An 18,828-nucleotide genomic window follows, 5' to 3' on the forward strand; every position below is an offset into this window, starting at 1 on the left:
ACTATTCTGTTACCCTATTTTTAATTTCTAACAACTTTTTGTTCTCGTATATTATCTTCTTGTTTCATTCATAAGATAGTTTCCATTTGGGGAGAGGGAACTAAAAATTTATTTGAAAGCCCTGAGTAAGTGAATGGAGCTTGTTGACTTTGGACTTCATTATAAGGTGTATGGGGTCGCACAGTCGGACACGACTAAAGCAACTTAGCAGCAGCATAAGGTGATCTCATTAAGCCATTTGATGGTAAACTCCTGATGTTGGATCTTTCCTCTTGGGGTGGTCAGACTCTTCTAGTGTGCAGTGTGAAGGATCAAGGTCTTGCTGCCATCATTCTTAGGGCTCAGAGGGGAAAGAAGCCTGTGGCGGGGGCGGTGTCCCAGCCTTCAGTCTTATTTGTCCACTTAATCCTGCCTTCTCATTCCCTCCTCTCCTTTTATTAGGATGTTCATGGCCTCACCTGTACTTGGTATTCTCTAGCCCAGAGATCTTATGTTTCTCCCTTTCCAGAAAATAAACCTTTAGTCTTTGTCTTTGACAGTTCAAGCAGCTATATCAAATTACCATGGGCTGGGTGGCTTAAACCACAAACAGTTCAGGAGGCTGAGAAATCAAAGATCAAGGTGACAGCAGATCCAATGTCTAGTGAGGGTTTACAAACAGCCATCTTTTCATTGTATCTAACATGGCAGAGAACAAGGACAAGCTCCAGAGTTCTTATAAAGGCACTAATCTCATTCATAAGGGCTCCACTCTCATGATCTAATTACCTTCCCACCTCGAACTGGGGGCTAGGATTTCAACATATGAATTTTAGGGGTAAATATTTAGTCCATAAGCCTACAGATAATCTGAGGCAAGAGAGGATTAATCAACCACAGGTGTAGACTGAAGGAGGGGATTTAGATTCTCACTGGCTTTTACTCTCTTGCTATTATAGCCTTCCTCATTATCATTCATCTAGAGATAGTTGGTGTTGCCAATTTCTGATCCTTTTGAGAATTTTGCCAGTAAGTTAAGCTGGATCTCAGCTCTCCCCATTGCTACCAATAATTTGGCTTCTTTGAGTCTCCTAAGTCATCTATGTTATTTCTAGCATCCAAAATTTTGTAATTACCTCCTTTCCCATCTCCCAAACCAAGTATGTTTGTATTATTAAAAGCAACAATAACAACTTCATTGTTGTTGTTGTTTCAGGAGGAAGCAGGGTTAAATGTGTATGCTTAACCCACTCTTTGTTCAGAGGTTTGCAATGCTTCCTTGTACATGTATTATATCTGTGTGTTTTGCTACTAAATCAAAGGATTATGGAGTGCTTGGGCCAGATGCCTTTGCAAGCAATCAGCATCTTCTCTCCATGGTCAACAAAAACAGACTTAGATGCCACCTTCTAGGCATACACACATTCATGCACATAGGTGCACACACACACACATATAACTTATAACCCTCCTGTACATGGAGCAGGTGACAATAATCCATTCTGCAAAGCGCTGAGCTTGGCTGCTACACAGAGCTCTGTCCTTATACCTTAAAGCAGTCTGAAGCCCTGTATTCAACAAGGTAAACACAAGGAGGCAATGACTTACAGATTGATGCTACAGTGATTTGAAAGGCTAATTTAAGAAATATTTATTGAGTTCACATAAAAGTGATAAAAGACATCAACATGATGGTTGTTGTTCAGTCACTAAGTCGTGTTCAACTCTTTGCGATCCCACGGACTGCAGCACACCAGGCTTCCCTGTCCTCCACTGTCTCCTGGAGTTTTGCTCAAACTCACATCCATTGAGTTGGGGAGGCCATCCAACCATCTTATCTTCTGTCATTGCCTTCTACTCCTGCCTTCAATCTTTTCCAGCATCAGCTTTAGCATCATCCCTTCCAATGAGTATTCAGGATTGATTTCCTTTAGGATTGACTGGTTTGATCTCCTTGCTGTCCAAGGGACTCTTAAGAATCTTCTCCAGCACCACAGTTCGAAGGCATCAATTTTTCAGTGCTCAGTCTTCTTTATGGTCCAGCTCTCACATCCCTACATGACTATTAGAAAAACCATGCTTTGACTATATGGACCTTTGTCAGCAAAGTGATGTCTCTGCTTTTTAATACACTGTCTAGGTTTGTCACCTAAGTTTCTTCTTTAATATGCTGTCTGGATTTGAAACCTATGTTTCTTCCAAGGAGCAACCGTCTTTTAATATCATGGCTGCAGTCACTGTCTGCAGCAATTTTGGAGCCCAAGAAATAAGGTCTGTCACTGTTTTCATTTTTTCCCCGTCTATCTGTCATGAAGTGATGGGAACAGATGCCACGATCTTAGTTTTATGAATGTTGAGTTTTGAGCCAGTTTTTTCACTCTCCTCTTTCACTTTCATCAAGAGACCCTTTAGTTTGTCTTCAATTTCTGCCATTAGGGTGGTATCATCTGCATATCTGAGGCTGTTGACATTTCTCCTGGCAATCTTGAGGACAGAAATGGTAAGAATCTAACAGAAGCAAAAGAGATTAATAATAGGTAGCAAGAATGCACAGAAGAACTGTACCAAAAAGGTCTTAATGACCCAGATATCCACAATGGTGTGGTCACTCGCCTAGAGCCAGACATCCTGCAGTGTGAAGTCAAGTGGGCCTTAGGAATCATTACTACAAACAAAGCTAGTGGAGGCGATGGAATTCCAGTTGAGCTATTTGAAATCCTAAAAGATGATGCTGTGAATGTGCTGCACTCGATATGCCAGCAAATGTGGAAAACTCAGCAGTGGCGACAGGACTGGAAAATGTCAGTTTTCATTCCAATCCCAAAGAAAGGCAATGCTAAAGAATGCTCAAACTACCGCACAATTGTATTCGTCTCATATGCTACCAAGGTAATGCTCAAAATCCTTCAAGCTAGGCTTCAACAGTATGTGAATTGAGAACTTCCAGATATACCAGCTGAATTTAGAAAAGGCAGAGGAACCAGAGGTCAAATTGCCAACATCCACTGGACCATAGAAAAAGCAAGAGAACTCCAGTTAAACATCTACTTCTGCTTCATGGACTATGCTAAAGCCTTTAACTGTGTGGATCACAACAAACTGAGAAAATTCTTCAAGAGATAGGAATACCAGACCACCTTCCTTGCTTCCTGAGAAACTTGTATGCAGGTCAAGAAGTAAACAGAACCAGACATGGAACAATGGACTGGTTCAAAATTGGGAAAGGAGTACAAGTCAGACTAAATGAACCAAACACTGGGAATTCTACTTGAAAAGACTGTAATGAGATGAGTTAGAGAAAGATGTCCCTAAACTGACGAAAAGAGTTGTCTTCCTAACAAAAGTGCCCACTAAACTACCATGAAAACATGGTAGATGCCTAATAAATCTTTGTCCAATAAATTAATAAATGATTAAAAATGAGACCTACACCTAAACATACCAAGTAGACTCAAAGTTTGTAAATAAATAATCCTGTATGAACCCAGTCAGGAATAGAATGAGTTACTTACAAAATAAAAAACATTAACACCAGGCTTATTTGGGGTGGGGGGTAACACTGAATATTAGAAAGGTGATAGAGTATCATTTCAGAATATCAAACAAAAAATATTATGAGTCAATAATTCTATGTCATATTTTGGTCTTGTTCATAAGAGAATGTAACAGAAGATACTTTTATATATTTAAGGGCTCAAAAAGTAAACAACTTATATAGCTTCTCTGAAAAAAACAAATTCAAGGTACTCCAGTTAACTGAGAAATGAGTCAAAATCAGGAAATGATACAGTATCAGTAACTAACCTACAGAGCTTATTCAAATTTCATTAATTTTTCCTTTCAATGCCTTTGTCAGGTTTAGGCTTTTAAACCTATTTTAACATATGACTTTCCTTTCAGGCGTTTATACCCTTAAAAAAAGTTACTGCCAATTGCTATTGCAGTGGTTCTCAAGCTTGTTTGCAGGTTAGAATCATCTGGAGAACTCTTAAAAATTCCGATAAAGTTCTTGCAAAAAAATAAAGCTCCCCAATTTCAAAATAGATTATAAAGCTTTGTAACTGAAACAGTATGGTATTGGAATAAAAACAGACCCATAGATCAGTGAAACAGAATAGAGTCCAGAAATAAACCCACAAATTTGGTTAAATAATTATGACAAAATAAAAATAAAATAAAAATGACAAAGGGGCCAAAAATATCAAACAGGGAAAGGACAGTCTTTTCAATAATTGGTACTGGGAAAGTTGGACAGCATTTTGCAAAAGAATGAAATTGAGCCACTATCTTACATGATACACAAAAACTGAACTAAACATGGATTAAAGACTTGAACATAAGACCTGAAACCATAAAATTCCTAGAAGAAAGCATAAGCTGTAAGCTCCTTGATATATTGGTCTTGGCAATGATTGTTTGAATCTGACACCAAAAGCAATAAAAGCAAAAATAAACAAATGAGAGGGTATCAAACTAAAAAACTTTTGCACAGTAAAGGAAACTATCAACACAACAAAAAGGGAAATCCACTGAATGAGAGAAAATAATTGCAAATCGTGTATCTCATAAGGGACTAAAACAAACAATATCATACAATTCAGAAGCAGAAAGCCAAACAATCCAATTGAAAATGGATAGAGGATCTGAATAGACATTTTACCAAAGAAGACACACAGATGGGCAACAGACACAGGAAAAGATGCTTGACATTACTAATCATCAGGGAAATGCAACTCAAAACCACAATGAGATATCACTTCATACCTGTTAGAACTGGTGCTGTCAAAAAGATAAGAAACAAGTGTTGGTGATGATGTGGAGAAAAGGGAACTCTTGTGCACTGTTGGTGGGAATGCAAATTGGTGCAACTACTATAGAAAATAGTATAGGGGTATCTCAAAAAATTAAAAATAGAACTCCTATATGATCCAGCAATTCTACTTCTGGGTACTTATCCAAAGAAAACAAGAACACTAATTTGAAAAGATATATGCACCCCTGTGTTCATTGGATGAAGTGGTTGGATGGCATCACTGACTCGATGGACATGAGTTTGAGCAAGCTCCAGGAGTTGGTGATGGACAGAGAAGCCTGGTATGCTGCAGTCCATGGGGTCACAAAAAGTTGGACACCACTGAGTGACTGAACTGAACTGACTGTGTTCATTGCAGCATTATTTACAATAGTCAAGATACAGAAACAATCTAATTGTCTAAGGATGAATGAATGGATACAAAAATTGTGGTATATATATAGATAGATAGATAGATATAGATATACAGTGGGATATCATTTAGCCATGAAAAAAGAAGAGTGAAATCTTTCGTTTTCGACCACATAGATGGACCTTGAGGACATTATATTAACACTAAGTAAAATTAGTCAGACAAACACCATATGATCTCTCTTATATGTGGAATCTAAAAACAAAACCCAAAAACCAAGCACAGAGATACAGAGAACAGATTGGTGGTAGTAAGAGGTGGGGGTGGAGGTGGGAGAAATGGGTGAACTGGGTTTGTTTGCTTTTGTTTAAATAGAATAAAAAATTCCCAAACCAAGGCCTGTGGGACAGAGGCATAAGTGTACTGAAGTTCCCCACTGACTCCAATGTGTAAACAAATTTGGAAACCACTGTGTTACTATTAAATGAATTCTATGAGCTGTGTTGCCCATGAAATATTATTCATAAATTACTGAAATATTACTTGAAATAAGACAGGTGGGAGGACAGGTACAGCAGATAACAATTTTTCTCAGAAAAGAAAATTTTTCCAGGCTCTCTTCCAGTCAAGCAAACCATACTCTCCTTGGGTGCTGTTTCCAAATAGTTCCTCTTAGAAGCTGTTAAGTTTAGAAGAGGTTAGGCCATCCCTTTATTGCTCCCTCCTTTCTTCAAAGCCTAGTACATGGTAGGAATTCAATAAATGCTGAATGAATGAATGGATGGGACTGTGTTTTCACCAACCTGTTTTCTGAGGCCAGGAGAGCAGGGGGAAGCTATTAAAATTTACTTAAAGAGTAGGCTTTTGGGCCAGTACAAGAGAGTTTAGCTTTGAAGCAATCAAATCTAACTTTTGTATCTTCCATCCTTAATAGATAAGTGAAAAACAGGGCAGCTTCAAATGATATACAGGTATACAGAGTCCTGTCCTTGTTAAAACCTCAAAAGCCTCCTCATCTCGTTCTGAGATCCACTTCACAATCAAGCACAATGCCCTGGCTTTTAATGTTTAGACCAACACCACTGAGTAAGAATTCAGCTATGTGTCATTAGTGGGAAACAAATGTTTTCCTACACCTGTGAGTGATGAAAATCTTGGCAAACTGGAGCACAGTCTTCTTTCCAAGAGGTGCTATTGTTTACCTCAATCAGAACCCAGTTTGCCAGGCATTCCCATTACTCCAAAGAAGCTGGAAATTCTGATACTATGTAAAATCTTCCATTTTAGAAATGTCGCCTGACATTTTAACAGGAAAAAAAAAAGCCCTACTGGCCAAACAAAACACAAATGCAGACTTTATCTGGGCACTGCTTTAATCTCTGCCACTGTTGCAGGGAGAACTCTTAAAAAGGAGCGTCACAGCATTACTGAGTGCAAGCTTGTGCTGCTCACCGTACAACAGGCCAGTAAATTGAGACAGGAGGTGTTGGGGCAAGAAATGGTAACTATTCAGAAAGCCAGCAGACTGAGAAGATGGTGGAGGAGTGTTCCAAACAATCATCTTACCCAAGTTAGAATCCAGGTTTCTTTTATACTAAAAGGGGCAAGGTGGGTATGGCTAGTTGCAAACTTCTTGGTGCTAGCATCCTTTGTCCTTGTAGGTCTCCAGTAGATAAGGTCTCAATGTTCCTATAAACCTCCGAAAAGACAAATGTTATCCTCCGTTCTGCAACTTTTCATTCTATATGAGTAAAAGTGTTATACTTTTAAAGGTCAGAGTCTAGAGAATGCGCAATCCCACATATTTCAGGCTATAGGCAACACTTTTTACAAAAGGTAGAGAGCCAGCATGATAAAAGCACAGGCAACAGAGCACAAAGCTTAGAGCTAAAGGAAAAGATTCAATATGGAGTCAGGTTTGCTTTTCTCTGTTGCAATAGGTATTGGAAAATGAACACATCAAAAGGGAAAAAGGTTTTTGGTGTTATTGTATAAGTGTAAAAGTAATCGCAGTAAATTCTACAATTTTCTGGCTTCCAATTCAAACTCAGTTTAGAGATTATTCCCTTAACTAACCTGGTAATAACCTCAGATATGCAGATGACACCACCCGTATGGCAGAAAATGAAGAAGAACTAAAGGGCCTCTTGATGAAAGTGAAAGAGGATAGTGAAAAGTTGACTTAAAGCTCAACATTCAGAAAACTAAGATCATGGCATCCGGTCCCATCACTTCATGGCGAATAGATGGGGAAATAGTGGAAACAGTGGCTGACTTTATTTTTCTGGGCTCCAAAATCACTGCAGATGGTGATTGCAGCATTGAAATTAAAAGACGCTTACTCCTTGGAAGGAAAGTTATGACCAACCTAGACAGCATATTAAAAAGCAGAGACATTACTTTGGCAACAAAGGTCCATCTAGTCAAGGCTATGGTTTTTCCAGTGGTCATGTATGGATGTGAGAGCTGGACTATAAAGAAAGCTGAGCATGGAAGAATTGATGCTTTTGAACTGTGGTGTTGGAGAAGACTCTTGAGGGTCCCTTGGACTGCAAGGAGATCCAACCAGTCCATCCTAAAGGAGATCAGTCCTGGGTGTTCATTGGAAGGACTGACGTTGAAGCTGAAACTCCAATACTTTGGCCACCTGATGCGAAGAGCTGACTCATTGGAAAAGACCCTGATGCTGGGAAAGATTGAGGGCAGGAGGAGAAGGGGATGCCAGAGGATGAGATGGTTAGATGGCATCACCGACTCGATGGACATGGGTTTGGGTGGACTCCGGGAGTTGGTGATGGACAGGGAGGCCTGGCATGCTGTGGTTCATGGGGTCGCAAAGAGTTGGACATGACAGAGCGACTGAACTGAACTGAACTGAACCTAGTAATCTTGACTCCCAACATCAGTTAGCATAAATACTGATTTTCTTTATCCTATTTTACATAAAAATGTTTCAAAATAATGCTATGCTATATAAACAAATAAATCTACTAAATTTTCCAGTTTCATTTGTTCTTAGAATAATTTCCACAGTGATGTACTACAGTCTGGGGTGTACATTTTACAAAAAGTCTGTGGTAAAGGCACCTTAGTGAAAAGTGAAAAGCTTCTCCCAAATTGTTCTGGTGTTCACAATGGCAGCCCAAAGAACAAGGGAGCAAAGTGCATTTTTCTAGGAGCCTTGAAAGGCAATTTTGCTGTCTGTCCCTGGGGCAGGGAAGAGCCCTGTGTGGACCTGGGCTGAGCTATGAGGGTTGCCTGCCATGCTTGCTAAACTCTCAAGAGACTGCTTTTTAAGGAGATCTGGGGCCACCCGCCAACTTTCCCATTTTGCCTCTAAGAGATGGAATACTTCCTGCCATATCAGTAAACAAGGATGTCGCAGTCACCAGCAGCCACCACAGATAGTGAGCTGATGAGCCCTGAGGGAACTCAGGGTTAGGGTTAGGGTTTAGGAAGGAAAGAATACCTGCCATCTAGTGGCCATCAGACTGCAACCACTCCCTGTGGTTAGCCCTGAGGAACTTAGGGATGTGAAAACAGGCTACTGGCCCCTGAAAGCTAAGGCATGTATCAAAGGAATGATTTCAGTGAACCCAGACTCTTGCAGCTTCCCATACATAGAAAAGTGCTAAATTCCTTGACTTGGGTCATCTGGTTTTCTTTAATTAACAATAATCTTTTGATGTTCAGACCACCTGTCGTTTGTTGCAAAACTTCTATATAACCTGGTACCTCTCCTTCCCTCCTTGGAGTTTTCTCAGGGTTTCTTAAAATGCTATCTCCTTGGCTTGAGGTCCTAAAAATTCCCACCAAATAAAATAAAACTTATAAGTTGTGAGTATTTTTTAAGTTGAGACCTTTCTGTGAAAAAAAGCTAGAAATGTGGGTTTTCTGAAGCACAGGCCTGGTCATGTCTGAAAACCTGAATGTGGGAGTGGATGGAATTGCCTACTAGGAAGAGTGTAGGATGAGTGGGCGCAGGATCCCAGCAAACACAGAACTTTAGGGACAGAAGGAGTGAGAAATCTCAGAGAGGCATTCACACAGAGGGGAATCTGTGTGAATACAGTACAGAGAAGACTCTGTTGCCCCAGAGGTTGTTCTGGGGTGGCGAGTTTCCCCTATAGTAGGGACCCCAGTCTCTAAACTGTGGCACGTGCAGAGATGTCTAGCAAGAAGCAAGATGGCTTAACCTGGAGGTAATCACTCACACTGGGCTTCTCTTGTAGCTCAGTCGGTAAAAGAATCTGCCTGCAGTGCAGGAGATGCAGGGTCGATTCCTGGGTTGGGAAGATCCCCTGGAGAAGGAAATGGCAACCCACTCCAGTATTCTTGCCTGGAAAATCTCATGGACAGAGGAGCCTGGTGGGCTTGCAGTCCATGGGATCGCAAAGAGTGGGGCACGACTGAGCGACTAACACTTAATTACTTACTTAATCACTTACACAAGGAAGTTAGGCCTGAACTAGGGAGGAGAATGAGTTCCATAGTGGCACTGATGGGTTTGCAGGGCAAAGGATGAGGCCCGCGGTCCGCACTGGGCTAAGATTTCCTGTGGGGATCCTGCCTCTGATTTAGTCTCATGGGGCTCTAATTTTGCAGTCACCTCCACTTTCACCGCCTGCGGCCAAGGAAAGGCGTACCCGGGCGCTCTCCTTAGGTTCCCGCCCTCGCCGGGCGCCGCCTCCTCCCACTCCCTCCGCGGCCGCCCCGCCCCCTGCCGGGTCACGGTGGCGGCTCCAGCTCGCAGGTAGGAGGCATGGAGGGCCTGGGGCGCACCTTATGCGTGCTGACTGGGGCTTCCCGGGGCTTCGGACGGACGCTGGCCCAACTCCTGGCCCCGCTGCTGTCGCCCGGCTCCGTGCTGGTCCTAAGCGCCCGCAATGACGAGGCCCTGCGGCAGCTGGAGGCCGAGCTGGGCGCCGAGCGGCCGGGTCTGCGCATCGTGCGGGTGCCCGCCGACCTGGGCGCCGAGACCGGCTTGCAGCAACTGCTCGGTGCTCTGTGCGACGTACCCAGGCCCGAAGGCCTGCAGCGAGTGCTGCTCATCAACAATGCGGGTAAGACGCCCGTTGGCCGGTGAGCGCTTGGAATACTGCTTAGCGTCCCGTTCTGTTTTCCCTTTCATCCCCCTCGCTTCTTGGAACTTTAAAGGTGACTCCTAGGAGTCAGAAAAGACGCCTGGAAGTCCTAGTTTCAGCGAGTTGTGGAGGAAGACCTAGTGCTGTCTGGGCGGCCCATTCTCCCCGCTTCTCCCTGCCCCCCGGCCCCCTGGCTCCCCTTCCTGTTTCGACGCCATTTGTTCCAGAATGCCTGTAGAACTTTTCTGATCCTCTTGTTCAGCGCCCTCTGGCGGAGACCTGAGTTAGGGCATGGAGTCTCCCAGCAGTTGTAAATTTCCCCCACTTATCCAAATGACCCCCAGAGTTCCCCTGAAACCCAGCCCCAGAACAGAGCATGCGCCTTCTCAGTTTGAAGCTTCAGGTGAGGGGGTTCCCCAAGTATGTAAGTCTGCGGGGCTGGGAAGAGGGAGGCATCTTCAGAAGCCCTAGAGAGACTCCTTTAGATGTGGTTGGGAAGCGCGTGTCTGAATGAATTTGAAAAGGGCTGGGAGAAGAGAAAACCCCGCCTTGCACTGGGTGATTCGTAAGGTCTGGTTTTTCAGGCATGCTTGGAGATGTATCCAAACGCTGGGTGGACCTGGCTGACCCAACTGAAGTGAACAACTACTGGACTCTGAACTTGACTTCCACGCTCTGCCTGACTTCCAGTATCCTGAAGGCCTTCCCGGACAGTCCTGGCCTCAGCAGGACTGTGGTTAACATCTCGTCCATCTGTGCCCTGAAGCCCTTCAAGGGCTGGACACTGTACTGTGCTGGGAAGGCTGCCCGTAACATGATGTTCCAGGTCCTGGCGGCAGAAGAACCTAGTGTGAGGGTGCTGAGCTATGCCCCAGGTAGGTGAGGCTTTACTGCCATCCATGTTCTCAGAACTGGCTGGTTACCCTTTGGGGACTGGGCTAGGAGCCTTCTCTGTCTCCTCCAGGAAAGGCCCCATAGAATATATTGTCCTTGAATCACGACCCATCACTCCTTAAGGAAAATACAGGCTCCAAGGAAGTTAGGGCTGGTGGGGCCAGGAAGCTGTAGTTAGTGGATATGGATTGAGAGTGGGGAGCTGCCTGGACTTGAGGGTGGGGACAGGAAGTCTGAGATATTAGAGTCTGAGAGATGATTAAGAATTTAGGATTTGAATTCCAGGCCTGTGCCTCATTTCCTCATGTGAAATGGGGAAGATGTTACCTGTTTCACAGGGCTGTTTGTAGGACTGAATGAGGTAAAACTTGTGGAAGTGATCCCAAACTGTGAAGGACTATCTAATTGTTAGCATTTGTAATTGTTAAATAGGACTTATCATACTGTATTGTCTGAATGTGTGTATGTCTGTCTCTGCATAGGAAAGCCTTGAAGGCAGGGATTGTGCAGTATTCATCTTTATGTCCCCAGCTTCTCGCAAAGCACTCCACTAAGCCAGTCTGCAGTGAATGTTAGCTGAACGAAGAGCAGACAGACATTGGTGAATGCTGATCATCCCATGCTGAACTGTGCTGGAACACTGGGGGATGCTGTGATAAATAAGATAGGGCCCCATTCTCATGAAATTTAAAGGAGGGGGGTGTCTTATGACAGTTGGCCTGATTTCTCATCTCTCTACCATGATGCTACTATACCCCCTTTCTTAAGAGTGAGGCTTCTATTCTAGGCTTGAGGTTGCTGGAATTAGAAGATGGTTTATGATGTCTGAGCAATTTAGATGGAGATCCAGTAGTCTTTTCCCCTAGGAACCCTAGGGGCAAAGAGGTAGATTAACCTGATCAAAACCCAGATACAACATAGCCAGGATCAAACCTTGCCTCCAAGATCCTAATCAGTGCAATTTCTACTTCCTCATGCTCTCTAGTACCCAGTCCTCCCTCTTTTCCTCCCAAATATATACAGTTATTCTTGCAGCTGACATTCAACATAGCACCCACTCTGAGCTCAGCCTCAGACTCAATCAACAGAGAGCAAATGGAAACCACAGTCAGGAGCAGAACAAACTCCAGAATACCACATGACTGGTTTATGTCTCAGGGAGCTGCCGTGGACATTATGAGAAAGTTGAACTTTTTTGTGGGGCTCTTAGGGCCTGAATGAAGGCTGAGTACCAGTTGGGTTTTTGTTTAAGTCTCTGGAAGAATGTCCTAACAGGTGTCCAAAGATGGAATGGGCTGTTTGGAAAGGTAGCAAATCCGTTCTTACTGGGGATGTACTGGTATTTGATTGAAAGATATTTGAGGATCAGGAGGGTGGTTCTTCGAAGTCCAAGAGTCCTCGATTTTCTGCCCATGATGTCCATTGACTCCAAATTCTGGGGTGCTGTGGTTCCCCAGGTGAGAAAGTACTTATAGGGATTTCTCTGGTAGTTCAGTGGCTAAGACTCTGTGCTCCCAATGCAGGGGGTCTGGGTTTGATCCCTGACTAAGGAACTAGATCCCACATACCACAACTGAGAGTTCACATGCTGCACCTAAAGGTCACACCTGTCACAACTAAAAAATCCTACATGTCACCACTAAAAGATCTAGCATACTGCAGTGGAGATTGAAAATCCACATGCCACAACTAAGACTCGACACAGCCAAATAAATAAATAAATATTTTTTTAAAATTAAAACAGTGAACTTGTAAGAGTTCAAGAAGGAAGCACTTTTTGGTGTTGTGGCCAGGGATGGCTTTATTGGAGGCAGCTAAACTGGACATTGATCTTGAGGGCTGCTTCCATATCAGCAGGTGGAAAGCACACTAGATAAGTGGATGTAAAGGTGGGAACACTCTCCAAACTCACTTTATGAGGCTAACATTATCCTCATACTAAAATCAGACAAGGACACTACAAGGAAGGAAAATTATAGGCCAAAATCCTTGATGAGCATAGATGCAGAAATCCTCAACAAAATTATTAGTGAGCCAAATTCAAAAATACTTTAAGAAGATTGTATACCATGATCAAGTGGGATTTATCCTAGGGATGCAAGGATGGTTCAACATCTGCAAATAAATCAGTGTAATACACCACAATAACAAAAGATAAAATTTGTATGATCATCTTAATAGAGAAAACAATGTGAAAAATCAGTTACATTTCTATAATAATGAGGTATCAGGAAAAGAAATGAACAGTCCCATTTACAATTGCATCCTTAAGAATAAAATACTGAGGAACAAATTTAACAAAGGAGGTAAAAGACTTGTACACCAAAAACTGTAAGACACTGATGAAAGAATCTCAAGAAGATATAAAATGGAAAGATGCCATGCTCATGGATTGGATGAATTAATATTGTTAAAATGTCAATACTGTCCAACCCAATCTACAGATTTAATGCAATCTCTATCAAATTTCCAGTGACATTTTTCACAGAAATGGAATAAGCAATTCTAAAATATATATGGAACCACAGAAAACCTCTCAATAGCCAAAGCAGTCTTGAGAAAGAAGAACAAAGATCCCCAGCATCATGCTCCTTGATTTCAAACTAAATTACAAAGCCACAGTAATCAAACTAGTATGGTATTGGCATAAAAAATAGACACAATTTACCAGTGAAACCATCTAGTCCTGATGTTTTGGAGAAGATAATTTGTGGTTGAAATAATAGCTTCATAAACTTAGATGTACAAACCTTCTCAGAGATTTGGGAAGTTGTTGGCTATCATTTCTTTCTTTCTTTCTATTAGTTAATTTTAATTGAAGGATAATTACTTTACAAAATTTTGTTGTTTTCTGCCAGATATCAACATGAATCAGCCGTAGGTATACATATCCCCTCCCTCTTGAACCCTCCTCCCATCTCCCTCCCCATCCCACCCCTCTAGGTTGATACAGAGCCCCTGTTTGAGTTCCCTTAGCCATACAGCAAATTCCCATTGGCTATCTATTTTACATATGGTAATGTAAGTTTCCATGTTACTCCCCATACATCTCACCCTCTCCTTCCTTCCCCTGTCTTGTCCGTAAGTCTGTTCTGTCTGTTTCTCTGTTGCTGCCCTGCAGATAAATTCATTGATACCATCTTTCTAGACTTCATATATATGCGTTAATATACGATATTTATCTTTCTCTTTCTGACTTCACCCTGTATAATAGGCTCTAGGTATATCCACCTCATTAGAACTGACCCAAATGTGTTCCTTTTTATAGCTGAGTATTATTCTATTGTATATATGTACCATAGCTTCCTTTTCCATTCATCTGTTGATGGACATCTAGGTTGCTTCCATGTCCTAGCTGTTGTAAATAGTGCTGCAGCGAACATTGGGGTACATGTGTCTTTTTCAATTTTGGTTTCCTCAAGGTATATGCCTAGGAGTGGGATTACTGGGTCATATGGTGGTTATATTCCTACTTTTTAAGGACTCTCATACTGTCTTCCATAGTGACTGTATCAATTTACATTCCCACCAACAGTGTAAGAGGATTCTAACCCTTTTCTCCATACCCTCTCCGACATTTATTGTTTGTAGACTTTTTAATAAATTTATTTATTTTTTAATTGAAGGATGATTGCTGCACAGAATTTTGTTGTTTTCTGTCAAACCTCAACATGAATCAGCCATAGGTATACATATATCCCCTCCCTTTTGAACCTCCCTCCCATCTCCCTCCCCATCTCACCCCTCTAGGTTGATACAGAGCTCCTGTTTGAGTTTCTTGAGCCATACAGCAAATTCCCATTGGCTATCTATTTTACATATGGTAGTGTAAGTTTCCATGTTACTCTTTCCATGCATCTCACCCTCTCCTCCCTTCTCCCCATGTCCGTAAGTCTGTTCTCTATGTCTGTTTCTCCATTGCTGCCTTGCAAATAAATTCTTCAGTACCATTTTTCTAGATTCCGTACATATGCGTTAGTATACGATATTTATCTTTCTCTTTCTGACTTGCTTCACTCTGTATGACAGGCTCTAGGTTCATCCACCTCATTAGAACTGACTCAAATGCATTCCTTTTTATGGCTGAATAATAGTCCATTGTGTATATGTACCACAACTTCTTTATCCATTCATCTGTCAATGGACATCTAGGTTGCTTCAGTGTTCTAGCTGTTGTAAATAGTGCTGCAGTGAACAATGGGATACATGTGTCTGTTTCAATTTTGGTTTCCTCAGGGTAGGAAACCAACCTAGGAGTGGGATTGCTGGGTCATATGGTGGTTTTATTCCTAGTTTTTTAAGGAATCTCCATACTGTCTTCCATAGTGGCTGTATCAATTTACATTCCCACCAACAGTGCAGAGTGTTCCCTTTTCTCCACAGCCTCTCCAGCGTTTATTGTTTGTAGACTTTTTGGGAACGCACAGGGAGCCACCTAGGGCCATGGGAGTTGACCTGGTGCAGGAGTGGGCTGGCTCGGGAGCCCTTGAGAAGTTGGTAGCTCACTTCATTCTCCTCCCACAGGGAAGGTGTCTCTCTCCGCTCTGGGACTTTGAGGAGGAGTGATGGGATAGTGTGAATCTGTAGATTTGGTAGTCTAAGGGGACCATGTTCAGTAGACATTGGATGAGTCGGGAGCTTGATAGTGACAGTGTGGAGCCTTTGGTGATGCTGACCATGTGTCAGCCAAGGTGAGGTGTTGCCTCTGGCCAGACCTGACTCCACCCAACTCCACACATACATCAGGGGCCTCTGCCTCTGCCATGTCCCCTCATCTTCTGCTCTTCGTCCCCTAGGTCCCCTGGACACTGACATGCAGCAGTTAGCCCGGGAGACCTCTGTGGACCCAGACGTGCGAAAAAGTCTGCAGGACCTGAAGAGAAAGGGGGAACTTGTGGATTGCAAGATATCAGCCCAGAAACTTCTGAGCTTGCTGCAAAACGACAAGTTCAAGTCTGGAGCCCATGTTGACTTCTACGATGAATAAAACCATGCCCTTGGTTTTAGGGGCTTTCTTCCCCCTCTTACAGGCACAGCCAGGAGCCCTGTGCCTCCCTACATCCTGCCACAGTGGCGCTGCCAACCCTTCCTTACACATATAAGCACTTACGCTTACTGCCTTGCCCTCAGATCCAACCAACTGTGAGGGCCCTGGGTGGCTGGAGTTCCCAGTTTTCAGATATCTGTATTGACCGCCCTGAGTTAGGAGTGGACTTGGGAGAGACAAGTTATAGCTGTAGGTGGTCTTTCTCCCTAGAAATAGAATTTTAGGGATGGGAAAACTAGGACAGGAAGCTAAAAACACTGAGAAAAGGAGGATGGGTCTCCGGCCCATGACCAGTCCATGGGGAAGGGGGGATGAGCTAGTGTCAAACAGGAGGGCCCGCGTAGATTGACAGATGGCCTGGAGGGATAGGAGGACAGCGTAAGTCCCAGCCCACAGGGATGCTCTTTGCCCAGGGTAGCAAGACCTTCACTTGAACTCTGTGTCCTCATTCTGATGCTTCGTCCCTCCAGAATCTGCCATCTATCCACCAGATGGGGGAAAGGAGCCTGAGAGTTTCTGTACATGTTAAAGGCAGATACAAATAAAATGTGGCTTGTCCTTTACTAATACCTGCTTTCTCTTCTGATACAGGTCCTATGAATAACTCCCTGGTTTCCTCAACCCAAGGGGTGTCCCTGGGGCAGTTATCCAAACTTGGGGTGTTGCCCTCATGTCCTGGGGCATCTTGGGGCTGTCTGCCTCTTCTCACAGAGCTCCACTCAGAAGCAAACCCAGGTTCAAACAAAGTTGTCCTAGGTGACTTGCCCAGACACCTGTGCCTCCTTTATGCCTTTGCCTATTCTTACTCCAGTCTTAATACCCTTTCCTCACCCTTGACCTATTCAAAGAGTATCCAGCCTGTAGGCCCTGACTTACAGCTCCCCTGCCCTTGGGAAAAGGTAGTTTCCCTGGCTCTCTTAGATTCCCAACTCTGCCCTTTACCCACATGGCAATGCTCTGAATGGATCCCAGATCTTAAGGGGACCTGTTGTGGGCCCTCCTGATAACATTCATCTGCCCCACAGACCTGATCCTCCGAGGGTTGGACCAACATGCCTTTGTGGGAGGTAGACAAGATTCTAAGAGGGAAAAACCCTGAGAAACCAAGGGTGTGATCCTTTTGCAGATCAGTAGGTGTGGGCCAGGCTGAGCGCTCTGCAGTGGTGGTGGTCTACAGCCAGCCAGCACTTTGTCCCTTTTCCTTATTTGGTCAGAGAGACCATGGTCCTTGCCAGCCGTCTCGGGACTCAGCCCTGCCTCTGATTGCTGGACAGATCTCTTTGTTCCTCCTCGTGCACGGCAGAGGGCGCACTGAAGCCATGCCTCTTGGGGAACCAGAGGCAGCACCGGTCACTGGAGGCAGGCCCTGAGCTAGAGCTGGCAGTGCCCTGCTGGGTTCCCCAGGAGAGAGGGAGCAACTCATGCTCTGTCTTCACCCAGCAGAGCTTTTGCCCTCGGTGGAGTCAAAGGCACTGTGCTCAGATCCCTGCTCTGCCACCCAGGGTGAGTTACTCCTCTCATTTCAGTTTCCCTATCAGAAAAAAGTGGATTATAATGGTGCCTCCCTCAAAGGGGCATCATGAGTATTAAATGACCTAATGTTTGTAAATGTTCAGCGCAGTGCTGGCACTGCACTAAGTGCCCACAGAAGCTGATATTATTTATTGCCTTTTAATATCAAGATGGGGTGTCCCTGATGGGTCCCCAGTAAAGGAGCCACCTGGGTTTGATCCCTGGGTCAGGAAGATACCCTGGAGAAGGAAATGGCAACCCATTCCAGTACTCTTGCTTGGAGAATTCTATGGACAGAGGAGCCTGGCAGGCTACAGTCCATGGGGTCAGAGAGAGTCAGACGTGACGAGCAACTAGCACTAACAGTATCAAGATCCAGAGCATCCCATAGCCTCATCTCCATGTGGCTCAGATGCCCGTTCCCTTGCTGACCTGTGGCAAGAGCCCTCACTGCATCTCCTGTAATCCTGGCCTCAGGCTGGGATTCTGTCTGGACAGCTTATCCTGGATTCACCAGACCCTCAGGAAAATGCTTGAGTCTTGGAGTCGAACCCTCAGTCTCACTTCCTTCTATGATAGAGGTGCTGTGGGCCTTGGGCAGGGGCTTGTCTCTGGGCTTCAGTTTCCTTAGAACAGATGAGCTCTAAGATTCTTTCCTGCAAACTTTTCTCTAAGGTGCTTCAAATGTGGTCAGGCTGCATCTGCAGTCATCAGATTGGCCTCTGTGGGTGGGGCTGGGCCAGCCTGGACTACTTCTGTCTGGTGAGTGTGGGACTGATCTCCTCACCTGGCCTCTTGTTCCCAGGGGAATGTCAGGGCAGTGAGCACCAGCAAAATGTCTGATGACTGGTGGGGCAGTCTCCCTCCCCAGGAAGCTGGTTGGTCAAGACTTAGGGAGAAGTACCACATGTCCCCACAAGGTGGCAACACACTCCCATGCCTGACGTCCTCTCTCAGCTCAGAGTTGGGGGATTTAAGAACGTTGGAAACGACCCTAGACCTTTCTGCCTGTACTTTTCTGGACTCTCAGGGGCCCCCAGGGAGTTGGGGAGGCAGAAAGAGCTGGGATCACTCTCCCTGGTGGGTCCTCCTGGCCTCTGTAGTGATCCCTGTGCTCTGACCATAGGGATTTCCCAGGCCTTGCTTG

The 18,828-nt window shown here is 44.1% G+C and overlaps 2 protein-coding genes across 3 annotated transcripts in view; one reads left to right on the top strand and one right to left on the bottom strand.

Moving 5' to 3' along the window:
- The window catches only part of EXOC6B (exocyst complex component 6B), a 760,794-nt gene extending 750,333 nt beyond the window's left edge, over nucleotides 1–10,461 (bottom strand). Inside the window, exon 1 of one of the 2 annotated variants that reach the window (XM_081482978.1) lies at nucleotides 9,927–10,461. The gene's annotated coding sequence lies outside the window, so the exon portion shown is untranslated. The remainder of the gene's footprint in view (nucleotides 1–9,926) is intronic. The other variant, XM_081482980.1, reaches the window with a different exon arrangement.
- On the top strand, nucleotides 9,860–16,736 carry SPR (sepiapterin reductase). The gene is made up of 3 exons (XM_081483009.1): nucleotides 9,860–10,207; nucleotides 10,813–11,103; nucleotides 15,919–16,736. The coding sequence occupies exons 1-3, from the start codon at nucleotides 9,907–9,909 to the stop codon at nucleotides 16,107–16,109; spliced, it is 783 nt and encodes a 260-aa protein (XP_081339135.1). The 5' UTR covers nucleotides 9,860–9,906; the 3' UTR covers nucleotides 16,110–16,736.
- The last annotated feature ends 2,092 nt before the right edge of the window (nucleotides 16,737–18,828 follow it).

Source organism: Giraffa tippelskirchi, chromosome 4, assembly GCF_054371585.1.
Source record: "Giraffa tippelskirchi isolate mGirTip1 chromosome 4, T2T-mGirTip1v1.2.pri, whole genome shotgun sequence".
NCBI classification, from domain to species: Eukaryota; Metazoa; Chordata; class Mammalia; order Artiodactyla; family Giraffidae; genus Giraffa; species Giraffa tippelskirchi.

Bases quoted from the DNA above. Each gene is read 5' to 3' on its own strand.
- SPR (XM_081483009.1), top strand. From the start codon at position 9,907: ATGGAGGGCCTGGGGCGCACCTTATGCGTGCTGACTGGGGCTTCCCGG. The intron at 10,208-10,812 runs GTAAGACGCCCG...CTGGTTTTTCAG, and splicing joins GCTGCTCATCAACAATGCGG to GCATGCTTGGAGATGTATCC. The intron at 11,104-15,918 runs GTAGGTGAGGCT...TTCGTCCCCTAG, and splicing joins GGTGCTGAGCTATGCCCCAG to GTCCCCTGGACACTGACATG.